The sequence below is a fragment of the Rhinolophus sinicus genome, linkage group LG03 (genome assembly GCF_036562045.2).
Source record: "Rhinolophus sinicus isolate RSC01 linkage group LG03, ASM3656204v1, whole genome shotgun sequence".
In the NCBI taxonomy this organism is placed as follows: Eukaryota; Metazoa; Chordata; class Mammalia; order Chiroptera; family Rhinolophidae; genus Rhinolophus; species Rhinolophus sinicus.
The window spans coordinates 164,869,759-164,896,784 of NC_133753.1; the positions used below are offsets into that span (position 1 = coordinate 164,869,759).

A 27,026-nucleotide genomic window follows, 5' to 3' on the forward strand; every position below is an offset into this window, starting at 1 on the left:
TGACGACCCTATTATTCCACGGAAAAATGGAACATTCCGCTCCTTCCGCCCGCAGAGGGGAGGTGGGGGAACCCTTCGATCTAGTCTGGGAGAGGCGACGCGGATGCAGCCACCGAAATCCGGGACGCTGGGAGCCGCGTTACGGGAATCGCTCACGCCTGGCGTCCCGCCCCCTCGCTGTCGGGAGGCCGCTGGGCCAATGCCCGGGCGCGCCGGGTCTCTCGGGGGCCAATCAGCTTACAGACCCCAAGTTCGGGGGCGGGGCGCGGTGGGGGCGTCTCGGGGTGGAGTCGAGAGGGCGCATTGCCCCGCTGCGGGAGGAGGGCAGCGTGCGGTGTCTGCGGGAAGGAGTAGGGAGCGAGTGGGAGCTGGGGCAAGAGGCCCAGAGGCCCGCGGAGTCGCGCGGGGAACCCCCGGGCGCAACTGAGCGGGAGCCGCGGTCGCCGGGCGGACAGCCCGGATAGGGCCTAGCGCGGAGAAGGAGAAGGACGTGCGCTCTGGAGACGCGGAGGATCGCGGCGCCGCGGCCTGAGGTGAGGAGGAGCCGTAGCGAAGAGAAGGGCCGTGTTGCGGGAGGGTGAGGGCTCACTCGAGGCTGTTGGCCAGGCGACTTGGCACTCGTGGGAGCCACCCTTCCCTGGGAGAGAGAGGCGTCCCGATAGCGCGCACGCCCCAAACTTGTTAGCCCCAGCCTGGAAATCCCCACATTCCTTCTCCCTCGTCCCACACCTCCGAATTTGATTCCTACAACGTTGTCACCTAGATTTCTCAACGCACAAAAAAGTACAAACAACACACGCACACACACACACACACACACACACACACACTCCCCCCTGCCTCCCTCTCTCCGTAAGCCCTCTCCTCCCAACTCCCCTCTGGATTATACCGCTTTTTGGTTATCAAATCCCCATTTTTTTCTTCCCAATTCTCTTTTCATCTCCCTTTAAATTACATTAACCACGCACTGGATTCTTCAGTTTTCTACCCGGAGGTTTATTTCTCTTCCCCAAAGCTATCTTTTAATCCTTAAATTGTAACGTTTCTACACTGCTGAAAGTTCACCATACTTATATTCTTAACTAATCTCTCTCTCTCTCTCTCTCTCTCTCTCTCCTTCTCTTTTTCTTTTTCTTTTTCTTTTTCCTTTCTTATTTGTATGGGTCCTAATCAATCCCATATACCACTGTATCCTAAAGTCACCAAATGTCTGTCTTTAAAATTTCACACACCCCCACCCCAAGCTTAAAGGTTGTTCCAAGCAGCAAGGTTCTGTTTTGCGGTAGATGAACAGCATTTTATTTATAAATCTAAACAACAACAACAGAAAACACAGGTTAAAAATAAGATATGCCACTTTTGTTCTTTTTTTCTTCGGAAGGAAACCCATTTCAGTGTATGTAGTATTGGGCATTTCAGCAATTATACTGCTGTAAAGTAATTATTAGAATGTCAGGATGAATCTTCTAAAAATTGGAGTGTTTGATTTAGTCAGTGCAGTAAACAAACCCTTTAGACTGTGACTGCCAGCTTCGAGTTGGGACAACTCTTAATTTGAAATTATTGACTCAGATCATCTGAACTGTTTACCATTATCTTGATTTCTTAAATTCAGGTTAATTCCTACTTGGAAGTGTTTTGGAACTGTAAGGGAAATACTACATTTATAGAACCAACTTGATACTAAGTTAAACTGTGCTTTCCAACTGTTTTTCTCTTTTGGGATAATTTTGAACACTTGTTTTTAATCACAAGTGGAAGAAAATTACAGGATGGAGAAAGTATCAGAAAAGTAGGGTCAAGTTTGTAGTGGAATTTTCCCTTCATCAAGTCTGTGTTGACAATACTGTACATGTTTAATTTTTTCATAAGTAATTTAGAATATTATAAATAATGCTGCCAGCTAATTTAATACATTTTCTTATGCAATGAAAAATGCTCAGTGTTCTCATTTTTTACTTACATATTGCAGTGTTTTCAGTTTGTTTAAACTTTTTCCCAAGGGCATTGCTGCTCAGTTACATGCTAAGGTGAATGTCAGTTATTATATACCTGGAAAGTACGAGTTAAGATACTTATCTTATTTAAAAAAAAAAAAAGGAAACTCAGCGTCCTTGTGAAAAGGAGGCTCAGTGTCCCTGTGAAACCTAGATCTGCGTAATTCCAAATCCTGTACTCTGTCATTTTGTCATACAGACACATTTCTCATAGAGGACGTACTGCTGCAGTTTGGTTTGGGAGCTCATTGACTCCCCATAACTCCTCTGCAGTGAGGATTTTTTTTCCCCCAGAAGCTATTTCAGAGCTTCCATTTTAATGGGAGGCAGTATTCCCTGGCCCTAATACATTTGCATCTGGGCTAGAGAAGCATGGAATGTTTTCACTGCCTTCTCCATTTCTTTAATTGCAAAGGCAGTATGATCAAAATTGAAGTTTCTACTGACCTTTATTAATTTACGCAGCAAACACTAAGCAGTTACTACTGGCTATAGGAACTCACAAACGTGCAAGAGATGTCATCAGGATTTTCAAAGAGTTTACAGAAATTCAGTTGACAAACGTGAAAAATTACAAGGATGCAGGGCAGTTTTAATTAAATGCAGAGTGATCATTTAAGCCTTGGATTGATCAACGGATTTACGCTGACAAAGGTCAGTGTTGAAAATGTGGGTAAGATTTGGATAAAGGGAAAAATGAAGGGAGCCCATTCCAAATAGAAGTCTATGTGGAGAGAGCCAGAAATAACCATGGTATATTAATTATAATAGCCAGTGCATACGCAGTGCTTGTTTTGTGCATCACTGTTCTGAGCATTTTGCCCATATTAATTCATTTAATCCTTATAACTTTATGAGGTAGAGCTTATCCTCCTCTTACAAAGAGGCAAACTGAGGCACAAATAGCTTGCCTCGTGCTGCACCACTAATAGATGGTAGATCCCAAATTTTCATACCTAGACAGCCTAGCTTCAGACTCAGCTCCTAACCACGATACATATACTGCCTCTTCATATAGTAAACTTGAGTGACAGTGACTAGATATGGCTGTACCAGAAGGTCTGTTAAAAAACCCACTCTTAATTGTCCATTATGTGCCTCAAAGTATGTTAGATTCTAAGGATATCAAGACATAGAAACGAGTCACAGTTCAGCATTATAAATCCTATTAGGGAACTATATACAAGTACATTGGGAGCAAAGATGTTTGTGACTGGGAGGAAATTTCACAGAAAAGATGTTTCATCTGAGTTACAAACAGTGCAAGGCATAGCCCAGGTAAAAGATTCTAGAGACAGGGAATAGCATTTTGTAGAAGCAGAAACTCTGAAATAACAAAGGTTATTAGAGAAAGTAGTTGGCTGTGGCTTGTGCTTAGACTCTAGGAGTGACTCATAGGGAATGATACAAGGTAATACCAAGGCGTGAATGGCGGTGGTGAGGTCAAGTAAAACGAGGAGCTTAAATGTTTGCTTTGCATTTGGGAAACACAAAAATAATTTCAGCATGACGAGTAGAAACGAGATTGCTTGCTATTCTCTAGAAGTATAGTTAGTGGTGGGGCAGCTTGAGGGAAAAGTCTGAGTAGAGGGTTGTTTTTTTTTTAGAATAGACCTTAACCTTGGAGAAGATAGATTGGACAGGCGCGCTGAAGCCAATTTTTTGGGTTCTTAAATAGCTAAAATATTTGGCATTGTTATCCACCCTTTAAAAAGCTTTTTAGGAAAAAAAGTGACAAGTTTAAAGTTTTGTTTTAGAGATTCACCCACCAATAATGTTCAGAATTATTTGGAGGGAGCAAAGAGATGAAGCAAGAAGGTAGTTATAAATATTAAGGTGATTAGTGCCTAAATTAGGTTGGTCATAATAGAGGGTAAAAAAGAAGAGACAAATGGAAAGATACAATTTGAAAGAAGGCTGGATGATTTGTAATTGAGAAAAGCTAGAATGTAATGAATAGGTAAGAGACAACATGGACCCCAATTGACAGGAAATTCAAGAAGGGTGAGTGTTTTTAGATGGAGGAAAGATAAGTACTGTGATTTAAAAAAAAGGGGGGGTGGCGTCATTTTTATGTATATATGTGTGCGTGAGCATGTGTATACATGTGTATATTGTTTTTAGACCTGTTAAATTTATTTGTGTCAGAGGCAGAATATTCAAGACGATGATAAATGTAAGGTCCCAGCCAGAATTCTTGGAATTATTTTGTTTGAAGGTAATAGTTGAAGTCTTAAGTCTTCAAAGAAGTTGGTATTTTAAAATAGTAGTAGATGCCAAATACTTTTCTGTTTATCATAGCCAGCAAATAAAACCTAGCAGAGAATTCAGTAAAGAAGACAGTAGACAAAGGGAAGAATTCAGCTGCATGATATGGTTACATAGAAACCAGGAGATGGGAGAAATTCAAGCAGCATAGATGGCCAACAATGTGAAATGCTTCAGAAACTCTTGTGATAGTGTCACATTGGCTACATTTTTTTTTTAATTTTGTGTCTATCTAGTATATTTTAGTGAGATTTAATGAGAATTAAGTTAGCTAACTGATCATGAAATATGGTTATAGTATAAATTATTGTTTTAAAGCTGCATGTATACATATCCAGAACAAGAGCTTCATTCCTTTCAGCACAATAAACCTGTTGCTCTGTTAATATTTGAATATTCTGCCTCCAAAGTATCATTTTCCCTTTAGTCAAACTAATGAGTTTCATCCTTTGCTCTAAGGTAGATGGGTTTCCTCATGACTTCTGAAGAGTTCATTTCATATTGGTTTTCTTCATAGTCTGTTGTGTTTGCATATACTGTTGTGTGTATTCCCCACGCCCACCCCCCACCCAAGGTAAACTCATCAGAACTGCTTCAGTTAACACAGCTCTGGATTATACACTGGCATGCTCTCGGGTTTTGCCACCGGTAATCTTCACTTGACAATTAGAGTCCATGATGATGTATAGCTCATGTGTATGCTATTTTCTCTGTCTAGAAAACCTTTACTCTTATTTCATAGCTGGGCTTTCCTGGGCCCTATTGGCACTGGGTATTCTCTGTGTTCCTGTAGCACTCTGCATATTGTGCCCCTCTATACTTTGAACTTCTTAAGGGCAACAACTGTTTATTTGGCATCAACTGTAGTGTTTGTAATGTTTTGTTTGTCAAGCTATGGTGAGAACAGAGATGGTCATCAAACTACTCTTTAAACCTTTTCATGAGTCTAAAACAGTCAATGATAATTTGTAAAAGGCCTTCTTCTCTTAACTCTTAAGGTCATAAACATATTCTGTCTAATGCTCTTACAATTTTGCTTTTGCATTTTGATTCTTAATCAGGTGTGTATGTATCTGTGATAAAGTAGGGCTCTTTATTTCTTTCTTATGAAGTCAGTTGTCCCAGTACTATTTATTGAATAGTTCTTTATTTCCCCAGTGATATCAAATGCTTTTTTTAAAATCATATAGTCTTATATATACTTGAATCTATGTGGGGGAGGAAGAAACTTTCCTCTACCCACAAGGTTCTTTCATCTGGTCTAGTAATTAAATCTACATGAGAAAAATTAACAAGAGAAAAATAACCAAATTTAAATACATACGTGCATGTAAGAACCCACATACTTGAGAGAGTCAGAAACCCCACCTAAACGAGAGGTTCAAAGACAAAGGGAAAATGAGGTATATGTGCCATTCTAAGCTAAGGATCACTTGGGGTTTCAGAGAGGAGGAAGGCCATTGCAAGACTATACGAAGAGCGATGTTGAGTAATCAGAAGTTTGTCCTGTCCTATAACTCATCATAAAAAGTTATTTCTGGTGATAACTCTTATTATGGGCAAAGCCCCAAATTTAAATTCTTTAAGAGAGAGCTGAAAGTTTCTCATGACCCCACACGGTCTTGATTACATTCAGCTCAAAATAATTCACGTGCCACAGTGGCACATTTTTGGGGAGGCCTGTTCTGAACCCTACATCTATTTCTGGACTTTTTGTTTTATACTGTTGATTTAATTGTTCTTATGCCAATGCCATGTTTTAAATACTATAACTTTATAGTGTGTCTTAGCAGATGGTATGGCAAGTATTGTGTTTATTCTTTCTGAAAATTGGCTTTTGACTATTTTTCTCTGTTATTTTATATGAAATTTTAAGTTGGTTTGTGAAATTCCTTAATAAACCACTTTGTAATTTAGATTAAAGTTATATTGAATTAATATATTAACTTGTGAAGAACTGATGTCTCTATTTTGTTTTCATTCCATGATAATCAGGTTTTACTAATGAACCTTTTAATGTAAGGTTTTATAGTTTTCTCCATCAAGTTCTTGCATAGTTCTGATTAGATTTTTTTCCTAGATACATTATAGTTTTTGATGCTACTGTGAATAGCTTATTGCTTATTACTGGTGTATAGGAGAGCTATATTTTTTTATCTTTTGTTCAACTATTATGTTAAACTCTTCAATATACCTAATAGTTTGGCACTTAATTCTCATTCTTTTTCTTGATAGATCATCATATTATCTACAGGTTTTTCTTTTTCCACTTTTATATCTTATCTATTTGTTTATTATATTTTCAGTTAAGCCCTCTAGAACTGTGTTGAATAAATGACTCCCCCCAAACATCTCTTTTGAATCCTAACTTTAATAGGAATGTTTATAATTTTTATCTTTAAATAAGATGTTTACTAGAGGTTTCTGATAAAGTACTGTGGCAGCAACAGCAGGAGCTGCACTGATGAGAACAGTTGTTACCAATTTTTGAGTCTATACTATGAGCCAGTTAGATTCTAAGCACTTTATGTATTGACTTATTTAATCTTCACAAAAGTGCTAGTAGGTGGTATGTGGGTAGGTGTTGGTCTTATCTTCATTTTTACACATAAGAAAATTGGAAGTAAGGAATTGTGGGGACAGTCCCAGACAGCAGTTTCCAGGCTCTCGGCCTCACGTGGAAAGGTGCTGGCTCGGGTAGTAGATGGCCATCAACTGTGATTGGATGGCCATCAGCTGTTACCGGTCAGGCATTGGCCACTGATGTAACTGCTGTAGATATGTTGGTTGGTTGGTTGGTTGGTTGGTTGGCAGAGAAACGGACAGCAGATTGCGGGTCGTGTGGTTCCTGCTTCCTGTGTCTCCAACCCAGCCGCCAGCGAGACTATAGTGGTATGACTCCCATATCTATGGCTCCGTGGGTGTTCGTTTTTGGCCTCACCATGTCCTGCATTCTTATGTGGGGAGCGGGACCAGAGATCCCGCATGACAGGGTATTTCCTGAAGCTAATAATAAAATTAAATTAAATTTTAAAAGTAAGGGATATTAAATAACTTGCCTAAGGTGTTTTACAAAAAATAGAGAAGCTGGGATTTCAACACAGGCAGTCTAATTCCAGAGTCCATCCTCTTACCTTCTTTATTATACTTCATCAAGATAAGAAGGATCTCTTTCAGTCTTAGTTTTCTGACATTTTGTTGTTATTTTTAAATTTTGAGTGAACAGTTGATTATTAGATGCTTTTCAAGAACTTTATGATTGTATAGTTTTCTTCTTTAATATATCAATAAATATAATGGGTAACATTGGTAGCTTTTCTTATGTTGAACCATACTTGTATTTTTAGCTAAATACTTGTTGGTATTTATGGGTTTGTTTTGTTTTCAAATGCATTGCTAACATAAATTTGCAAGTACTTTAATTAGGCTTTTCCACACCAGTATTTATAATAGTTTGACAACAGTATTATTGTGTAATTCTTGTTTGATTTGGACTTGCACTTGCACTTCTGGCAAAAATGGGGTAACAGGGATAAGATTTACCATCCTACCTGAAACAGCCATAAAACAGAAAAAAATATGTGAAACAGCAATAACCAAGAAACCGGACACTAGATGATGAAAGGCAATGATCTTAGGAGATGGGAAACAAATGAGGTGAACCCTGTAATGGCACCAGCCTACTACCTTGAGAACGTTTCCAGACCATGGCCCAGGCAGGGGGAATCCATGCCAAGCCCAGGGGACACTCTGAGCAGAAGAGATGGCGGGGACACCAAAGTGGCTTGAGTTCACAGAAGAGAATACAGGTATCCCCTGCTTTTCGAAAATTTGCTTTATGCCACTTCACTTTTACGAAAGACCTACATTAGGACATGTTTTCGCTCTCTGAAAGAAATCCAAAGAGGATTTTTGCTTTTCAAAAAAAGGCAAAAAGCAAAACTAGTGTTCAGGGTTTGTCTTGCAAGGAGCCCTTCTAGAGGCAGCAGCAGTGGCACTGCCAGGCTCCTTCCTCAGGAACTACACTCAGCATCTCAGCATCAAGCACCGTAGCTTTGAACTATCTTGAGTGTGTGTTTTATCCCTGTTTTGTGCACCCACTACCAAGATGTGTACTATGGGAATTGCTTTTTCACTTTACACCATTTGGGCTTACGAAAACTTTATAGGAATGCTCTACTTTCAGACAGCGGGGGAAACCTTGAAACAAGAGAACTCTTGAAACAAGAATTCTTGAAAGCTGCAGAGGTCCCCTTTAACTCGCATCTGAGTACTGACCAGTGCCTGCATGTGAAGAAACTACCGAAGGCCTGGGAGAGAACCTCGTGAAGGAATTAGAGGTAGCAGTGCTTGGTGCTTCCTCAGGGTCAGGAATGGTACCTGTCCTCACCAGCCACATTGGAAAACATCTTGATTCATGAGACATTGTATAGAGTACACAGAAGTGTGTTGCCTCAGTGTAGGGAATGCTTAGCCCTAAATAGGCACTGCTCAACGTCCTACCCAGTGTATCTTAAAAGCAAGACCTGAAAGGGTCAGACCGTTTCCAAGTAACTTTAACGGTGTCTTGGAACAAAGTTTAAGAGTATTTATGGCAATATAAAAAATATCTGACACCCAACAAGATAAAATTCACAATGTATGACATCCAGTGAAAATTATCAGGCATGTAAAGAAGCATGAAGATACAGTGTATTATGAGAACAGTCAATCAGAATTAACCCAGAGCTGACACAGATGTTAGGATTGCCAGACAAAGACATTAAAATAAGTGTTATATCTGTCTTCTGTATGTTCAGGAAGTTGAGTTATAGAAGATATGAAAAAGACCCAAAATGAACTTCTAGAGATGAGAAATGCAATGTGTGAGATGAAAAAAAGCACTAGATAGGATTAATGATATATTAGACATTGCAGAGGAAAAGATTAGTAAACTTAAAGACACAACAGTAGAAATTATCATAAATAAAACACAGAAAAAAAAGAAAAAAATGAACAGCATTAGTGACCAATGGGACTACTTCAAGCATCCTGAGATACATGTTGTTAGAGTTCTCAAAGAGGGGCAGAGACAGAAATATAGTTAAAGAAATAATGGCCAGAAATTTTTCCAGATTTGATAAACACTATAAACCAATAGACTCAGGAAGCTCAACAAACTCTGAAGCCCAAGAACTATGATGAAAACTAAACCAACGTGAATCAGAAAATTAGGATGCATGCTGGATTTAATCTGTGGACCATAGTTTGCCAACCTCTGTTCTAAAACACTATTTAATTTGCTTATGTTGCTTATTGTCTGTTATGGGTTGAAATGTTGAAGTTCTAAGCCTCCAGTACCTCTAAAGGTGACCCTGTTTGGAAATCGGGCTGTTGGGATGTAATTAGTTAAGATGTTTCTTTTGTTCGCTGCTGTGTTCCTAGCATCTAGAAACATACCCAGCATGGAAAGCACTTAATATATTTGTTGGACGAATGAATTGACTTCCTTGTTATGGGCAGGTGTATAGTAGTGTATAAATATACTGTAATCTAACCAGTCCCAACTTTTTGCATGGACATAAGCTTTCATGCCCCTTGGGAAAGTAGGGGTGGAATAGCTAAGTATATGGTAGCTGTATATTTAGCTATAGTCTTCTTTGGTGATGTGTCTATTCAGGTATTTTGCTCACTTTTTTATTGGGTTTGTTTTCTCATGTTTTGAAAATTTTAAACTATAATTTGTCTCTCAGTCTGGCTTGTCTTTTTATTCTCTTACCAGTGGTTTTTACAGAGCAGAAACTTTCATTTTAATGAAGTCTAGTTTACCAATCAGTGTTGTATCTAAGAAGTCTTTGCCTAATCCAAATTCTCAAAGGTTTTCTCCTGTGTTTTCTAGTTGCAAGTTTTAGGTTTTACATTTGGGTCTGTGAACTATTTCAAATTAATTTTTGTAGATAAAGTTTTATTGGAACTCAGCTATGCCCGTTAATTTACATATTGTCTTTGGCTGCTTTAGCACTCCAATAACAGTTGACTAGTTGCAAGAGACCTTAAGGCCGACAAAGGCTAAATTATTAGGTTAGTGCAAAAGTAATTGCGGTTTTTGCAATTATTTTTAACCTTTTAAACCACAGTTACTTTTGTACCCACCTAATTTTTATTATCTGGCCCTTTACGAGAAGTGTTTGCCAACCTATTTTAGAAGGTGCTAAGTGCTGTTGAGGGAAAAACAGGAAAGAGGATAAGCAATTCAGGGTGGTCAGGGAAGACCTGTGTGAGAAGGCAAATTTGAGCAAGGCTGCAAGGAATTAATCTTTACATACTGACTTAAAAAGATGCCCAATATATAGTGTTAAGTGGAAAAAGCAAGTTACAGAACATTATTGTGATCACATTTTTATAAAATAAGAAAGTATATATTGGTACAATATAGTTATAATACACACATAGAAAATTTTGCAAGATATATGCACCCCTCTGCTCACTGCAGCATTACTAGTAATAGCCAAGATATGGAAGCAACCTAGATGTCCATCAACAGATGAATGGATAAAGAAGACGTGTATATAAACAATGGAAGGGCGGTTCGAGGGCTGGATGAAAAGGGTGAATATTCAGCAGTAAAAAAGAATGAAATCTTGCCATTTGTTACAACATGGATGAACCTTGAGTGCATTATGCTAAGTGAAATAAATCAGAGAACGAGAAATGTAATATGATCTCACTAATACTATGTGGAATATATAATAAATAAATAAACAAACAGACACACAGAGGTAGAGAAAAAGCTGATGGTTGCCAAAGCAGAGGGGGTGGGGAGATGGAATTTTTAAAAAGTTGTGTTGTTTTTCAAGGTTCAAATAATGACAACCATGCTGAACTAAAACAAAAACAAAAAAAATAATAATAGTTGTTCAGTTGTTATTGGTGAGATTATAGAGGACTTGCACATGACATATATTCAATTTTTATTTGAAAATTTAAAAGTAATTATTTGCATTTTAAAATATCAGTGCTATAAATTTAATTTCTTGTATGTTATTATATCAGAGGCTTAATATGTGTGACACAGTAATAAAGAATTCAACTTCTTGCCTAAGTTTGAAATTACCTTGTTACATTTCAAAGAGGATCCACCACTACTTAATGCTAGAATTTAACTGATACTGAGCAAATCTTAAAATTAATTTTTACACCTCTGTGCATAAATAGTTTGACAGTTGAAGAGTCAGTATCCTTATCTTATACTAGTGGAAGACAAAAGGTATGATCCTGTTAAAGATTTGCTTTAACTGGTTTTGTTAAATTCAACAAAATGTCCCTTTCACATCTCTGTGACATTATACAGACATCAAGGAAGTTGGGATTAGGCATGCGGGAGCCGATAATGTTCCAAGTATGTATGCAAACGACAGTAGGATGTTTGAATACTCATACAAGTGTTTATGGGATTGTTTTCTGCTGAAGCTCAGAAGGTATCTAAAATAGGATATGTTCTGAAGACCTGAAAACCTAATAGCAGGCAGGAATTTAAGAAGTACACATATAATAAATATTATCAAAGCTGGTTTTCTGAACAAGGCTCTCTTTTTACAGTGAAACCCAATGAAAAGAGCATGACATTTGGAGGCGAAAAGCTCAGTTTCAAACCCCTGCTTCTTCACTTACTAATTTTATGATTTGGGTAAGTAACTTATCATATCTGGATTTTTGTTTTCTTTTGTAAAGTTCCAATAATTAATCCCTGCCATTCCAATCTGATAGAATGTACAATATCAAGAGTGAACCCTAAGGTGAACTACTGATTTGGGGTGATTATATTAGGCCAGTGTACGTTCATCAGTAAAAGGTGCCACTCTGGTGTTTGATGTTGATAATGGGGCCGACTATGCGTTCGTGGGGTCAGAGAGTATGTGGGAAATCTCTGTACCTTCCTCTCAATTTTGTTGTAAACCTAAAATTGCTCTAAAACAAAGTCTTAATAAAATAATCCCTGCCCTATCCACATGCTTCCCTAGGATTTTAGGAGACTCAAGTGAAATAATTTAAATGAAAGCACTTCTAATATACTAATATAAAATAGTATACGCAGGTGCTTGTTAGATATTATTAATTCATAATTAACACTAGTGGAATAGAGCAGAGTTGCATACTTTTTTAAATAATGTAATAGTAGGCACAACCAATTTTTTGCAAATTTATTCAAAGTAACACTGTACTGTGTCTGACATGATATAAAAGATACTGTATTGAAATTTTTCCCATCCTGATCCCTGCTCAGCTTGTTCATTCAGTAAATATTACTTTGCCTTCTATTTTATAATTGTAGTTCGTTTATTAGGTACTATTCTACAATTATAGTAGTAATGTTACTACAGTAAAGTTTATATTGGCATTCTTCCTCACATGCAGTGTAAATCTGAGTGTATTATTTGTCTTCGGGGCAAATTAAAAAGAAAAATGAAACTCAAAAATCACAATCCGTAGGTAATAAAAATAACTTTTAAAAGGCAATACTGTTAAATATTTATCAATTATAACTCCACTACTTTTTCTCCCATTTGAGAAAAATCCATGGGAATGAAAGTGAATGAGGATGAACAACTATAGGTATGATCTTGAATTTGTTCTAATTTTTTAAGTAAAGCATTCATAAACTTTGTTACTTTAACATTAATGGTAGTGAATTACTTACGGTGCAGCTTATAGCTCGTTTCAACACATTGTGTTGAACTATCATAGTTAAAGAATTGTTGCTGTAGAAGAACCATTCAGTTCTTGGAATAAACTTTTCCTGTATCTATAGTTAGTGCCATGTTTTGGCTTCATAGAAGCTTCCAAGATAACATGCAGATTTCAAGGAAAATCAGTATATGCAATATGGGGTTGTAATGTATACATAGAAAATTCTGCAAGAGATGAGGAGAGACTTTTAAATTGACTATTTGCTGTCAACAGAATGATAGGAGGGGGAAAATAAGCAGAATACTGTCAATTTTGAAACAAGATGAGCCCCCATATGAAGTTGACTATATTGTATGTAATATAATATTTTAGAAGGTGCTAATTGTATCTCCAACTCTTAGGTTTCAAATATGAAATCAAGTTTGTTAATAGATGTTCCTTTGTCACATCTCAATGATAATCCTTTAAAAATTAGGAAACATTACTTTCTAGCTGTTAAAATGCGAAATCTACCCTTGTCTGTTTCCCTTTTAGTTGTGTTTCATGGCATCTGTGTTTCAGATAAATCTGATTGCTTTGATGTGATCATAAATACCTTTGTGGGACCTCTTGTTTCAGAGTTTTGTTTTAAGAATATAGTACATCAATAGAAAGATTGCCAGTTTTCAGGAACTATAGAAAAACCGCTCTACAGTGTGAACAAGGTATTTAACACACTGGATGATCAGGATGGCATGACCACAGGCTACTCTACCAACGTGCTCAGATATTTTTGTTTTGTTTGTTGTTTTCATGAACAGTTACGAAGTTATGTGATGTGGTGGACTTTTCTAATATGGGACTATTTAAAGTTGGGAAGTAAGGAATGAAACAAAGTAGAAGAAAATGGTTTCTGCAACTTCTTTTATACCTTTACCTGAGATAGTCTAACAGTTCATTATCAAATAAGTTTGTTACAGAGTGCCCGTTACATGGTTAGAGAGTACAAAAAGTCAAGTTAGTATTTAGATTTAATAAAAGAACACTGATTTCCAAATATAGTACTATGAAGCCCTCATCACGAAGTTAATAGTTTTATTTGGGAGAGAAAGTTTACACAACTATGTTTAAATTTAAATTGTATTTATTTTTTGACTAAGTGCTAAAGTCACATGGTACAGCATTGGAAAGGTGCAAAGCATATGCAGCAGAGTATGGTCTTCCTTCTGCCAGTGGGATCCAGGATTTGAATTTTTATTCTTCTAGACATATTTTATGCATATATAAGTAAATGAATGTGTGTTTTATCTTGTTGGTTTTGCCCACAAATATACAGTTCTGTACCTTACAATTTAGATATTACACATTTGTACATACAGAGCTTTCTTATTTTTATGGTTACATGTATGTTTGGATAGGCCATAATTTAGTCCCCTATTCATGAACATTTAGGTGGTTTCAAGCTTTTACAAGTTAAAAACTGCTGTAGTGAGTAACCTTGTACATGTGTTGTTTTGCTTACATCTGTAGGCTAAAATACTAGAAGTAGAATCATTAGATTTAAACATATTTGTATTTCATTTTTGGTCAATAGTGCTAACCTGGCCATACAACTTGTCTGGATACGTTTTATTTGTTTTTAATTGAGGCGTAATTCACAAACCATAAAATTCAGTTTTAGTTGTACAACTTGTTTGGAAGGTTATGCTAGTTACACTTGAACCTGCAGTGTGTGAGAATCCCTTTAAGTTATAGTCTCCCAGCACTGTGTTGATAACGTTCGTTTTTATGTTTTTTCCAATACTGGAGGTGAGAATGATATCGGGATAGTTTTTGTTTGTTTGTTTACTATTTTTACTAAGTACAGCTTACATACAAGTCCACAAATCCTAAGTGTACAGTTCGATGAATTCTTAACCACCGTCCAGGTCAAGATACAGAACATTTGCAGCATCCCGTCTGCCCTCTTCCCCCCACGCACTCCCAAAAGATAACCACTTTTTTGATCTCTATCACTGCAGTGTTTGCCCTGATTTTGAACTTCATGTAAAGGAAATCATGTAGTGTGTACTTTTTTTTGGTCTGGTTTCTTTCTTCTTTGTTATATGTGAGATTCAGTCATGTTGTTGTGAGTACCTGTAATTCTTTTTCATTTCTGTGGTTCAGTTATTTGAATGTACAACAATTTATCTGTTCTACTGTTTGTGGATTTTTGCTTACTTCTACTTTTTAGCTTTTATGAATAAAACTTTTGTGAACACTCTTGTATATATCTTTTGGGGAAATTAAGCACTCCTTTCTTTTGGCTGTATGTACACCTTGTTTGGGTACGTGTTGTTTGTTTTTAATTGAGGTCTAATTTATAAACAATAAAATTCACCAGTTTTTAGTATAGAGTTTGTTAGGAAACAATTCCCCATTGGTCTCCTGCATTTCTGCAAATCTTACGAGTACAGCCCTGATTGCCTTTTTTCTAGATAATCTTTTCAAGGATGTTGGAAGATAGAAGTAGTGTCTCTTCATAGAGCAAAGGACAGGTTTGCTCACAGCCTTGGGAATCAGAGATAATGCCCCCTCCCGAGAAAAAGGTAGGCATACTTCCTGCCATTTTAAAAGAATCATGTTTCCTAAGCTTGGTCTTCTGTTCCTGTAATGCAACCCACTGTGCGTACAGGTGTTACCTGACTTCACAACACTATGTGGGAATTGGGGCTCAGGCAATCGGCACAAGAAGATGCTGATACTACTCTGACTACTGCTCCTGGTATGAGTAATAAGTCCTTCCTCCCTGACTCAAGAGTCTCATGTCTTCTGCTGGTATCCAAGGCACCGGCATGCTAACTCATTAGCCTGCAAGTGGGGTAAAAATCGCAGCCTTCACCATTCTTGACACAATTGAGTGTATTTTGACAAACGTAGATACTTATTGTCACACCACAATCAGGTCAGACAACATTTCTATCTCCCCCAAAACTTCCTTTGTTCCCCTTTACATTTATCCCATTTCCCCACCTCATCCAACCCCTGTTCTGCTTTCTATCACCAGTTTTGCCATTTGTTGAATTTCCTATAAATAGAATTATACAGTATATGGTCTCTTGCATCTGGCTCCTTTCATTCAGCATAGTGTTCCTGAGATTCATTCATACTATTGTATCTATCACTAGCTCATTTCCTTTTATTGAGGAGTGGTATTCTTTTGCTTGGGTAGTTGTTTATCCATTCACCAGTTGATGGATTTTTGGGTTCTTTCCAGTTTGGGACTGTTATGAATAAACCTGCTGTGAGCATTTGAGTATAAGTCTTTGTGTGGTTGTATATTTTTACTTCTCTTGGGTACATTCGTAGGAGTGGAAATGCGAAGTCCTATGGTGTGCTTTTAACTTGGTAAAGAATTGCCAAATTATTTTCCAGAGTGTGTAACATCTTGCATTCCTATCTGAGTAGTTTCGTTTGTTTTTTGTTTTTTTAATTAAAGTTTATTGGGTTGACAATTGTTAGTAAAGTTACAAAGATTTCAGGTGTACAATTCTGTAATACATTATCTGTATCTGACATTGTGTGTTCACCACCCAGAGTCAGTTCTCTTTCCATCACCATATATTAGACCCCGTTTACCCTCTTCTATAACCCCCTCCCTCCTTACCCTCTGATAACCCCTAAACTATTGTCTATGTCTATGAGTTTTTGTTCCTTCATTTGTTTGTCTTGTTCTTTTGCTGTTTTCAGTTTTATATACCACATATCAGTGAGATCATATGGTTCTTGACTTTTTCTCTCTTATTTCACTTAGCATTATAATCTCAAGATCCATCCATGTTGTCACAAATGGTACTATTTCATCTTTTCTTACCGCCAAATAGTATTCCATTGTGTATATATACCACAACTTCTTTACCCAGTTATCTATCGAAGGACATTTTGGTTGTTTCCATGTCTTGGCCGCCGTAAACAAAGCTGCAGTGAACATTGGAGCACACGTGTCTTTATGGATAAATGTTTTCAGATTTTTTGGGTAGATTACCCAGGAGAGGGATTGCTGGGTCATATGCTAATTCTATTCGTTATTTTTTGAGGAACCTCCACACTGCCTTCCATAACGGCTGCACCAGTCTGCATTCCCACCAACAGTGTATGAGGGTTCCTTTTTCTCCACAGTCTCTCCAACACTTGTTACTATTTGTCTTGTTGATGATAGCCATTCTGACTGGGGTGAGTTGATATCTCATTGTGGTTTTTATTTGCATTTCTCTGATGATTAGTGATGTTGAGAATTTTTTCATATGTCTATTTGCCGTTTGTATGTCCTCTTTGGAGAAATGTCTCTTCAGGTCCTCTGCCCATTTTTCAATTGGGTTGTTTGTTCTTTTGTTGTTGAGTTGTATGAGTTCCTTGTATATTTTAGATATTAGCCCCTTATCGGAGGCGCTGTTTGCAAAAATCTCTCATTCAGTTGGTGGCCTCTTTATTTTGTCCATGGTTTCTTTTGCTGAAGCAGAAGCTTTTCAGTTTGATATAGTCCCACTCATTTATTTTAGCTTTTACTTCCCTTGCCTTTGGAGTCAAATTCATAAAATGCTCTTTGAACCCAACATCCATAAGTTTAGAACCTATGTTTTCTTCTATGCAGTTTATTGTTTCAGGTCTTATGCTTAGATCTTTGATCCATTTTGAATTAATTTTGGTACATGGTGACAGATAGCAACCCAGTTTTATTCTTTTGCACGTGGCTTTCCAATTCTCCCAACACCATTTATTGAAGAGGCTGTCTTTTCTCCATTGTATATTTTATGCTTCTGTGTCAAAAATTATCTGTCCATATTTATGTGGTTTCATTTCTGGGTTCTCAGTTCTATTCCATTGGTCTTTGTGTCTGTTTTTCTGCCAGTACCATGCTGTTTTGATTATTGTTGCCCTGTAATATAAGCTAAAGTCAGGGAGTGTGATATCTCCAGCAGTGTTCTTTTTTCTTAAGATTGCTTTGGCTATTCGGGGTCTCGGGGTATTTTGTGGTTCCAAACAAATCTAATGATTGTTTGTTCTATTTCTTTTAAAAATGCCATTGGATTTTGATGGGGATTGCATTAAATCTGTGTATTGCTTTGGGTAATATGGCCATTTTAACTATGTTGATTCTTCCAATCCATGAACATGGACTGTCTTCCCATTTCTTTGTCCTATCTGAGTAGTTTTAGTTTTCATCTTTCATTATGAGTGAAGTTGAAAGTATCATTTCATACATTTGAGTTACTTGTATTTCCTTTTCTATAAATTGCCTATTCAACTCATCTTGCCTGTTTTTCAATAAGGTGTTGGAATTTTTTAGTGATTTGTAGGCATTCTTCATATATCAGGGTATTATTTTTGGTCATGCCATGAGTTACAAACTTTTTTTTTTTCCATTTTGTCAAGTAACTTTTGAGGTTGTTTATGGTGGGTTTTGCCATGCAGAAATTTGTCTCTCTGAAGTTCTCAATCTCAGAGTATTTACTAATAGTGCAGAATTGTTCTTTGAATTCGCTGTAAAGTATAAATTGTTTTCCAGCAGTATTTTACATAGCCATAACTTCAATGGGAATAAAGAAAAATGTTCTGAAAACTTGAATTTGTTTTCTACATTCTTACAAGAATTTTACCAACTTTTAGAAAACAGCTCTACAATGAGAACAAAAGAACTTTAGAAATTGTGCCCTAATATATGTGTAATAAGAGAAAAATATTATGTGTGTGTTTTACAGAAGTATCCATGCAAGATGTTGACACTGCAAACTTGGACAGTGCAAGCCTTGTTTGTTTTTCTCAGCACTGAATCTTTAGGTAAGCTTCATGAAATGCCCTACCTTCCAACCCCACAAGTTAGATTTATTAATTATATAATTATGTAATTAAACTTACATATTCTTTCTAAGGTCATTATTAAGAGTCTACTGTCTTATGATTTTAAAAAGTAAAAATACTCTTGATAAATTATAATTTGTGTAATTTGAGTTGAAACAGTCACTCAGTAATCCTAAATGTTGTTTAGCAGTACTAACAATAACTTTAAGGTGGAGAAGGAAAAGAAGATGCTGTTTGGTTTTTTTGTTTTTTGTTTTTTTTTTCTTTTTTTTAAATAAAGAAATAGGAGGAAATCTGTTAACTTTTAGCACTTCACTCCTTAATGGCCAAAGGTGTCGCTGAGCCGCAGTGTTATTGTGATCAGAATAAAGAGGTCACTGACCTACCACAGTGCTGCTCAGGCTGGCTCACAGCCTGGTGCCTGTCTGAGAACTGGTTGTCAGTGGTCCACAAGGAGCTAAGTACAGAAATGAAGAATAAATGTTTAGAAACTCTTATAACAATTTCACATAGCTGTGACATCCACAAATGTAATCAGTGGACTTGTCTCATGGAACTTAGTATAGAACAAAAGTATAAATCTGTGAAACATTGGTGGGGGAAACCAAACGGGTCCTTCACACGTAGTTTGAGAAGCACTGCTCTGAATCAACGCCTCTCCAAATCCAGGAATGCAGCTTCCTTTTGAACACCAAGCGACACAAAGTTTATGTTGAAAATCTTTCTTATTTAGAAAGTCTTTCCTTATTCTTGAATCCCAATTCTCCTCCTTGTAACTTTTTTCTATTAATCCAAGTTCTAGAGTTGAACCACTTTCCCTTCCCACTGTTCAACTCTTCAAGTATTGAAGGACTGCTTTCATGTGTCTATAAGCCTTCTCTTCCCCAAACTAAACTTACAGTCATTCTGTATAGCACTTGGCTTCCAACACTGTGTGTGCTGATTACCCTCCTGATTTTCCTCTTGGTTGCCCATATCACATTTATCTCTCCCACGTATCAGCTTTAAGCCTTTGGCCAGTTACTTAATCTGTGCTTCAGTTTCCTGGTCTGTAAGATGGAGTTAATAATGGTTCCTACCTCCTAGGGTTATTGGGAGGATTAAATGAGTTAATATACAGAAGGCATTTGGGCAACACCTTTATAATAAGCATTATAAAAAGGATAGTTATATATTATTAAGATTTGAATAAAATGCACTTAAGAAAAATAAATATAATACAGTGCTAGACATGATCTGAATATGGTGACTTTATTACTTGGATCTGAACATCATTTTTATTAAAACAACATAGTTTTGTTTGTTTGTTTGTTTGGTTGGTTGCTTTTTTTGCCAGCTAATATACACTATAGTTTCATGTCAGGCTACTTAACTTGGCAGTGAAAATTCTTAGATTGTTTTCACATGAATTAAGCCATTTCTCCCTTACCCTATATTTATTTCTTACCAACCTAAATAGGAGATATTTTCCTCTTTTGCAAAGTACGTTATATTAGTTTTAGCCTATTGGTCTAATCTTTCAACATAATTTTGAATCCTAACATTATCATCCAACGTGTTGGCAGTCCTTCATAGTCTTGTTTTTCTAATTTGCTAAGTGTTTATGTCTCACTGTCTCTCTGTTTTCCCCTGAGTTGTTGAGTAGTGTTGAAAATAACAGGATTACATTATCTATTGCTTCCTCAAATTACTCCAACACTCTATGGCTTAAAAATGACAGTAATTATTATTTCTCATGGTTTATGTGGATCAGGAATACAGATAGACACAGCCAGACTGATTCATCTTTGCTCCATGATTTCTGGGACCTCAGCTGGACTATTCAGATTGGGGGCTGGAGTCATCCAAAGGCTCATTCCTTTACATGTCTGGTATTAACCCCAGCTGTAGGCTGAGGGCTTTGCTGGGACTGTTGGCCAGAACACCACATGTGGTCTTGGCTTTCTTACAACTTCTGGCTGGCTTTCCAGGGCAAATGACCCAAGAGAACAGAGAGCTAGTCGGAAGTTGTATCCTATTAATGGTCTAGCCTTGGAAGTCACATTGCTTACTCTGTTGGCTGAGGCAGACATAAGCAGCCACACAGATCTGAGGGCGGGAGGAGAATACAGACCCCACTTCTTTGTGGGCAGAATGTCAGTCACATCGTAAGAAGAGCACGTGGGATGGGATAAATAGGTATATAAGGGTGACCATCTTTGGAAAATACAATCTGCCCCAAGGACTAAGGGCACTTCTATATATTCTACTCAAGACCTCCTTCTCATTGACTTTTTTCTTAGTATTTTATATATATTTTTATACATGTAAACATGTAAATATATATTATAAACATGTTTTATATTTTTATATATTATATATATTTTGTGTATATATACACACATATATACATATATATGTCATCAATTAAAAATTTATTAGTTTGAACCTATGAAATTTCTGTTTTTGTAGGTCAACAACAGCTAAATATCAGTTTTCAGTGTTCATTCTAATATTTGTTATAGTATATTTTAATCCACATTTCATCTTGTACATATGAATACCCCAACTAATTTTATCAAATACCTTTTTTTAAATTAAAAAAAGCTATAATTTAATCTCCAGTAGCCTGGTAGCTCTATAAAAATGGGATTACTTTGGCATGGGATGGTTTTAACATGAGCTTGTGTTTCACTTCACTTGCCCATTTCTAGTATTTCTGTTATACTATGTGATTAAAAATTATTAATATTGAGTCTCTGGTTATGTCTTCTGTTTATAATATTCTAAGTTATATTTCATATTTACTGTTTCCAGTAATTACTTTAGAGAAAGTGAAACAGAAGTGATTTTACCAAGGAATAAAGTGAGGTCTAGGGAGTTGGAAGAACTGGCCCAGCATCACAGAGTAACTTATTAGTTCCCTACAAGATGAAGTTTTATGCACTTGGAAATTTAGAGTTAGACGTGCACTGGGACATGTATAAACAAAGGCAAGGTCATGTAAACAGGCTACATTATAAGTTTTGAAATAAAGAAATACACATTCCGACTCTGGGCCCTGTAGCCTTTATGAGAGGTGCCAGGATTCCATTTAGCAATACAATTTTGGCTGCAAAATCTGTTTTTAATTCTTCCTGCTTACTTTGAGAGATACAGAATAAGAAAAGCTGTTTAGCTTTTTAAGGTATTTTAATCCTCTGTGTGATCTAGCTTGAAACCAAGTTGGGATTTGGAAGAGTTTGGTTGATAATTTAGGTTGACTATGAAAATATCTCAGGTTTCTTTATAAATTAAGGAGTTGAAGTAAATGATCTCCAAGTTTCTTCTCAGATTCATAATTTGTCGTTCTGTGTTTTTTACCTTAACTGCTAGAACCCCCCCCCCCCCCCGCAAGGGAACCTTTCAAATCCTATCAGTGTGGCTAGATTACTTTTGTCTGGAGACTAATAATGATAATAATACTACCATTTATTGGAGGCCTATTGAGTACCAGGCATTGCAGGAGGTGTTTTACATAAGTAATTTCTAATCTCAAAAAACTCTTTAAGATAGCCATTATTAACTTTATTTTCCAAGTGAGAAAACAAGCTTAAGTAGGGTGGGTAACCAACTACCCAAGAACCCATTGGCAAATGGGATTCACTAAGGAAAGCTACCTTAAAACTCTGGACAGTGAGGCTAGAGAAAGAGAATAGAATCATGTTAATTAGTTGGGAATTTTACCGTGATGAGTATAGGTAGCCATTAAATAATTTACAATAGGGAAACGGCATAATAATTTTTGAATAGTAACTCTAGCAGAAGTATGTAGGATAAACTGGAAGGTAGTCAGACTGTCATGTAATCTGATGGTCTGAGCTTTAGCAATCAAAATAGGGTTGGTATACATATTACGAGTGCAGAACCAACAAGATTCAGTGCAATATCGTTCAGTTGGAGGAGCCTAATTAGAGATGTTGAAAGTGACTGCAGTGTATCTGGCCTGGATGACTGGATGGGAATGGTGCTACTAGCAGAGATAGAGAAATAAAAATAAGTTTGAAAGGGGCTGTGATGCATATCGTTTTAGAAATGCTCATTTTAAATACCTATTGGACTATCTCAGGTAGATATGTCTTGTAGCTGTTGAAAACAAAGAGCTAGGGATAGGGGTTTAGATGCCATGATATGGAGTAGGGGACAGTTAAAGCATATAGTTGTGTTTAATTTTTTTATACAGTGTGATTTTGTATTTTTTAATATGGGATTTTATTCTATACACTTACTGTTAAAACTAATATATTTGGTCATCTTGTTCTATTCATTCTGGTTTTTGTTCCTTTGCTATTTCCTTTTTTGTCTGAATTTTTATATTTGAACAATGTATACTCTCCCTCCAGGCCCCAGTCACACCCCCAGCAGCATTGAGGACTGGAGAGGAGTAGAGACTACCAATGTCTTTTCTGGGGGGTTTATTTAGACCCTGGGTCTGAATGGAGGAACAGGATTGGTGGTGGAGCAAATGAACCATGCTGCAGACGGCCTGTGTTTCCTAAAGCAGAATATTATAAAAAGGGCTAAAGCTTGCATAGGTTTTTCTTTTATTATTATCTTTTTAATCCAGCTCCATCTTCCTTATAATTTGAGTATTTCTTTACAAATTTTGGCTTTGAATTCTGACCATATTTTCTTTTCTTTTTCTGTGTCTTTAGAGATATTTTAGAGAAGATTGAGGGACTGCATTGATACAAACTATTATTTTGTACCAGAAAAATTCAGTTCATTTTTATATTTTCTATTATTATTCCTTTTCAGGTGAACTTCTAGATCCATGTGGTTATATCAACCCTGAATCTCCAGTTGTACAACTTGGTTCTAATTTCACTGCAGTTTGTGTGCTAAAGGAAAAATGTATGGATTATTTTCATGTAAATGCTAATTACATTTTCTGGAAAACAAACCATGTTACTATTCCTCATGAACAATATACTGTCATAAACAGAACAGCATCTAGTGTCACTTTTAGAGATATATCTTTATTAAATATTCAACTCACATGCAACATTCGTACATTTGGACAGATTGATCAGAACGTTTATGGAATCAGAATAATTTCAGGCCGTAAGTTTTGTTTTTGTCTTATTTCAGACTTTGTCATGACTGTTGAATTACATTTTTAATGTTGTATGTTGGTCTTTATGAAATGCAGTGACTTGTTGGCTCAGTGACTTTTGGACATATTTATTTTTTAAAAAATAAGCTTAGAAGTGGAACTACAGTTTCATTACTAATATACAAAAAAACATAAAGAGTAACGCAAGTTTTATACTTCCTGAAAGCCAAGTATCTGTCAGTTTTCTAGAAAAATCTTTCGACAAACCCCTGAAAGAGTATTGTTGAATTGAAATCTGTGCATTTATTCATAATAACTTTGGATACTCCTTAATTGCTGAGAGAATGTACATTAAGCAGCCACCTGAAGAAGGCAAATAAGTACTGGAGAAAGTCTTCTTGTCAAAGTAAATAAGTGAATTTAATATGATCTGAGAGTGGATTACCAAATTTGTGGATAACCCAAAATTATAATTTTTCCATTTGCTTTTATTTTAGGAGAGTTTGGGAAAGCAATAGAAAGAGACATATAAATGAATCATTTTTGCTTATATTTAGTTGCCTCTTACTAACATGCAAATGGTACTTTTTAAAATACACTTAATGGAGAAATCAGTTAATATTGTTATCCAGTTATAAATGAAAATTGACTTTATGTAGAAAATTAATTTGAAACGTACTAGTTAGTGATAGTTATGATAGAAAATGTATATTAATGTCTAAAAAGGAGTTTGAGTTTAAATAAATTAATTTTTTAGGTACCATTCTTTCATTATATCCATACTTTTGGCTTGAGTTTCTTTTTTCTAATTTAGGTTGTAAATGTCTTGGGGTATTAAGTTGCATGTTATTTGTGGATATATAAAGCTTTTTGAAAATTGCTAATTGTTCTTTTTTAGTGCCTCCAGAAAAACCCAAGAATTTGAGTTGCATTGTGAAGGAAGGAGAGAAAATGACATGTCAGTGGGATCCTGGAAGGGAAACATACCTGGAAACAAACTTCACTTTAAAATCTGAGTGGCAAGTTATTTCAAGTTTGTCATATATTCAATTAAGTTAGTCATTTGTGCTGGAATTTTTATTTTGTCATACAATAATATTAAATGCAAATTGTTAAACGTTTTATTTAATCTTTTATTTTACAACATCTGAAACATAAAAATAGAAAGAATTGTATAATAAATCCCCATGTGCCCATCTTCCAGCTTCAATAATAACCAGCTCTTGACCAGTCTTATTTTATATGTACTCCACCCCAGATTGTCTTAAAGAAAACTTCAGTCATCTCATCCATAAATATTTTAATACATATCTCTAAAAGATAAGGACACTTTAAAAAAAGAAATGTAGCTACATACCACTATTACACCCAAATATAATTGAAAATACTTTAACATTGTCACATTTTCACTAAGTAGTCAGAATTTCCCAGATGTCTCTTGAATATATATGTGTTTTTTACATTTGTTCAAATCAAGATCTAAATTATCTCCATACATTGCAGATTGATATGTCTTGTAAATCTATCTTAACCATAGGTTCCATCTACTTCTCTCTTTGCAATACAGTTGTTAAAAATAAGTTATTTACTGTTTAACATATTCCTCTGTCCCTTTATTTTCTGAAAATTGCTATTAGATCTAGACACTTGAGATCAAATTCAGCTTTTACTTTTATTTTATTTTTTTGAAAAATAGTAAATAGGAGTGATGTGTACTTATATCTGGAGCCACCACATAATGTTTGATTGTTTTTCCAGTACCAAGATTGAGCAGTGATTTCAGGTGTTGTCAGCCTGATTCATTCATTATAAAATTCCCCATTAGTTTTTTCAAACATAAACACTGAAAGAATTTTACAGTGAAGGCTTATATACACCCATCACCTAGATTCTACAATTAACATTTTACTATATTTGCTTTATCACGTATCTGTTTATGCGTCCTCTCCATCCATCAATCCATCTCTTTTATGCATTCCAAAGTGAGTTGCAGACATTTGTATCTCACCCTTAAAATTTTAGCATATACAGCATTAATTAGATATAATTAACTAGGTATGTTTTTGTTTTTAGGTAAACTTTATGTATATCTTAAAATGTACTTACATATCTTAAATGTGTCATTCAGTGAGTTTTGACTAGTGCATACACCTGTGTAACAAACCCGTCAAGATACAGGACATTACTAACACTCTCAGAAAGTTCACGCATGCCCCTTTCTAGTCAATCCCAGCCACCACCCTGTCCCTCCAGGCAATTCCTTGTCTGCTTTTCTTCACTATAGATTTTTGCCTGTTCCAGAATGTCCTATAAATGGAATCAGACAGTATTTGCTCTTTTGTGAAAGGTTTTTATGACTCAGCTGAATGTTTTAGAGATTTAACCATGTTACTTCCAAATAGCTTTTTTACTTAAAGGTTTCAGCAGTTATCAGTGATCACTATTTGTATGTGAGGTGCACAGTAGTGGTATTCTTTTTGTTTTTAACCTGAAATACTTAAAACTTTCTTTTATCAACTATTGGTTACTTTGAGGTACAGTTCATATAAGAGAAACAAAATGGTGTTAATATTCCCCTTTTTTAACCAGTTTTATAATGAATTGGTTCCCTGGTATCTTACAAAGGTAGATAATGAAGAGGTTTTCCCCTCATTATGAATTCATATTTTAAAATATTTCATGTGTTTCAATACATTATGGTTATCATTCTTCTTGATACTTAAATTGTCCCACCTTTGGTTAGTGGAAACTTATTTAGATTGGCTCATCCTTTTGACACAGCTTCATTAGTCTTTGATGATCAGCTTCCTTGGTTTCTGATATGACGTGGTTTTCCAGGTTCATCTTGATATATTTCTTGCCCCAGACCTAAAACTAATCTCTTCCCTAGTAGCTAGCCATGGTTCCATTTAGTGTGAAATATTATTTACAGACTACAGTTTGGGTGGTAGGGAAACTTGTTGCTACTGGTTTGTCATTGTTTTATAGGCCTTTTCAGTGAAATCCTAAAAATAATTTTAAGATTGTTTTTCTTTCACTAAAGATATAGTTAAATTACTATATTGAAGATACTTGAAATAGTTCTATGTGTTATCCCGCCAACTCAGTACAAGAGTTCATGTTTCGTTTTGCTCTTATTTTTAGGAATTTTCTTAAAATTATAAACTAGTTAATCCAAAAGGTCAGATTTATAAAATAAGGTA

The 27,026-nt window shown here is 36.0% G+C and overlaps 1 protein-coding gene across 6 annotated transcripts in view; it reads left to right on the top strand.

Moving 5' to 3' along the window:
• Window positions 1-288: 288 nt before the first annotated feature.
• The window catches only part of IL6ST (interleukin 6 cytokine family signal transducer), a 48,382-nt gene continuing 21,644 nt past the window's right edge, over window positions 289-27,026 (top strand). The window contains exons 1-6 of one of the 6 annotated variants that reach the window (XM_019743225.2): window positions 330-533; window positions 11,844-11,931; window positions 15,389-15,499; window positions 18,650-18,728; window positions 23,526-23,831; window positions 24,722-24,842. In XM_019743225.2, the coding sequence (XP_019598784.1) occupies window positions 15,479-15,499; window positions 18,650-18,728; window positions 23,526-23,831; window positions 24,722-24,842 (527 nt within the window). In that variant the 5' untranslated portion in view covers window positions 330-533; window positions 11,844-11,931; window positions 15,389-15,478. Of the gene's footprint in view, window positions 534-11,843; window positions 11,932-15,388; window positions 15,500-18,649; window positions 18,729-23,525; window positions 23,832-24,721; window positions 24,843-27,026 lie in introns of all 6 variants that reach the window. The other 5 variants (XM_074328937.1, XM_019743234.2, XM_074328938.1 and 2 more) reach the window with 5 other exon arrangements.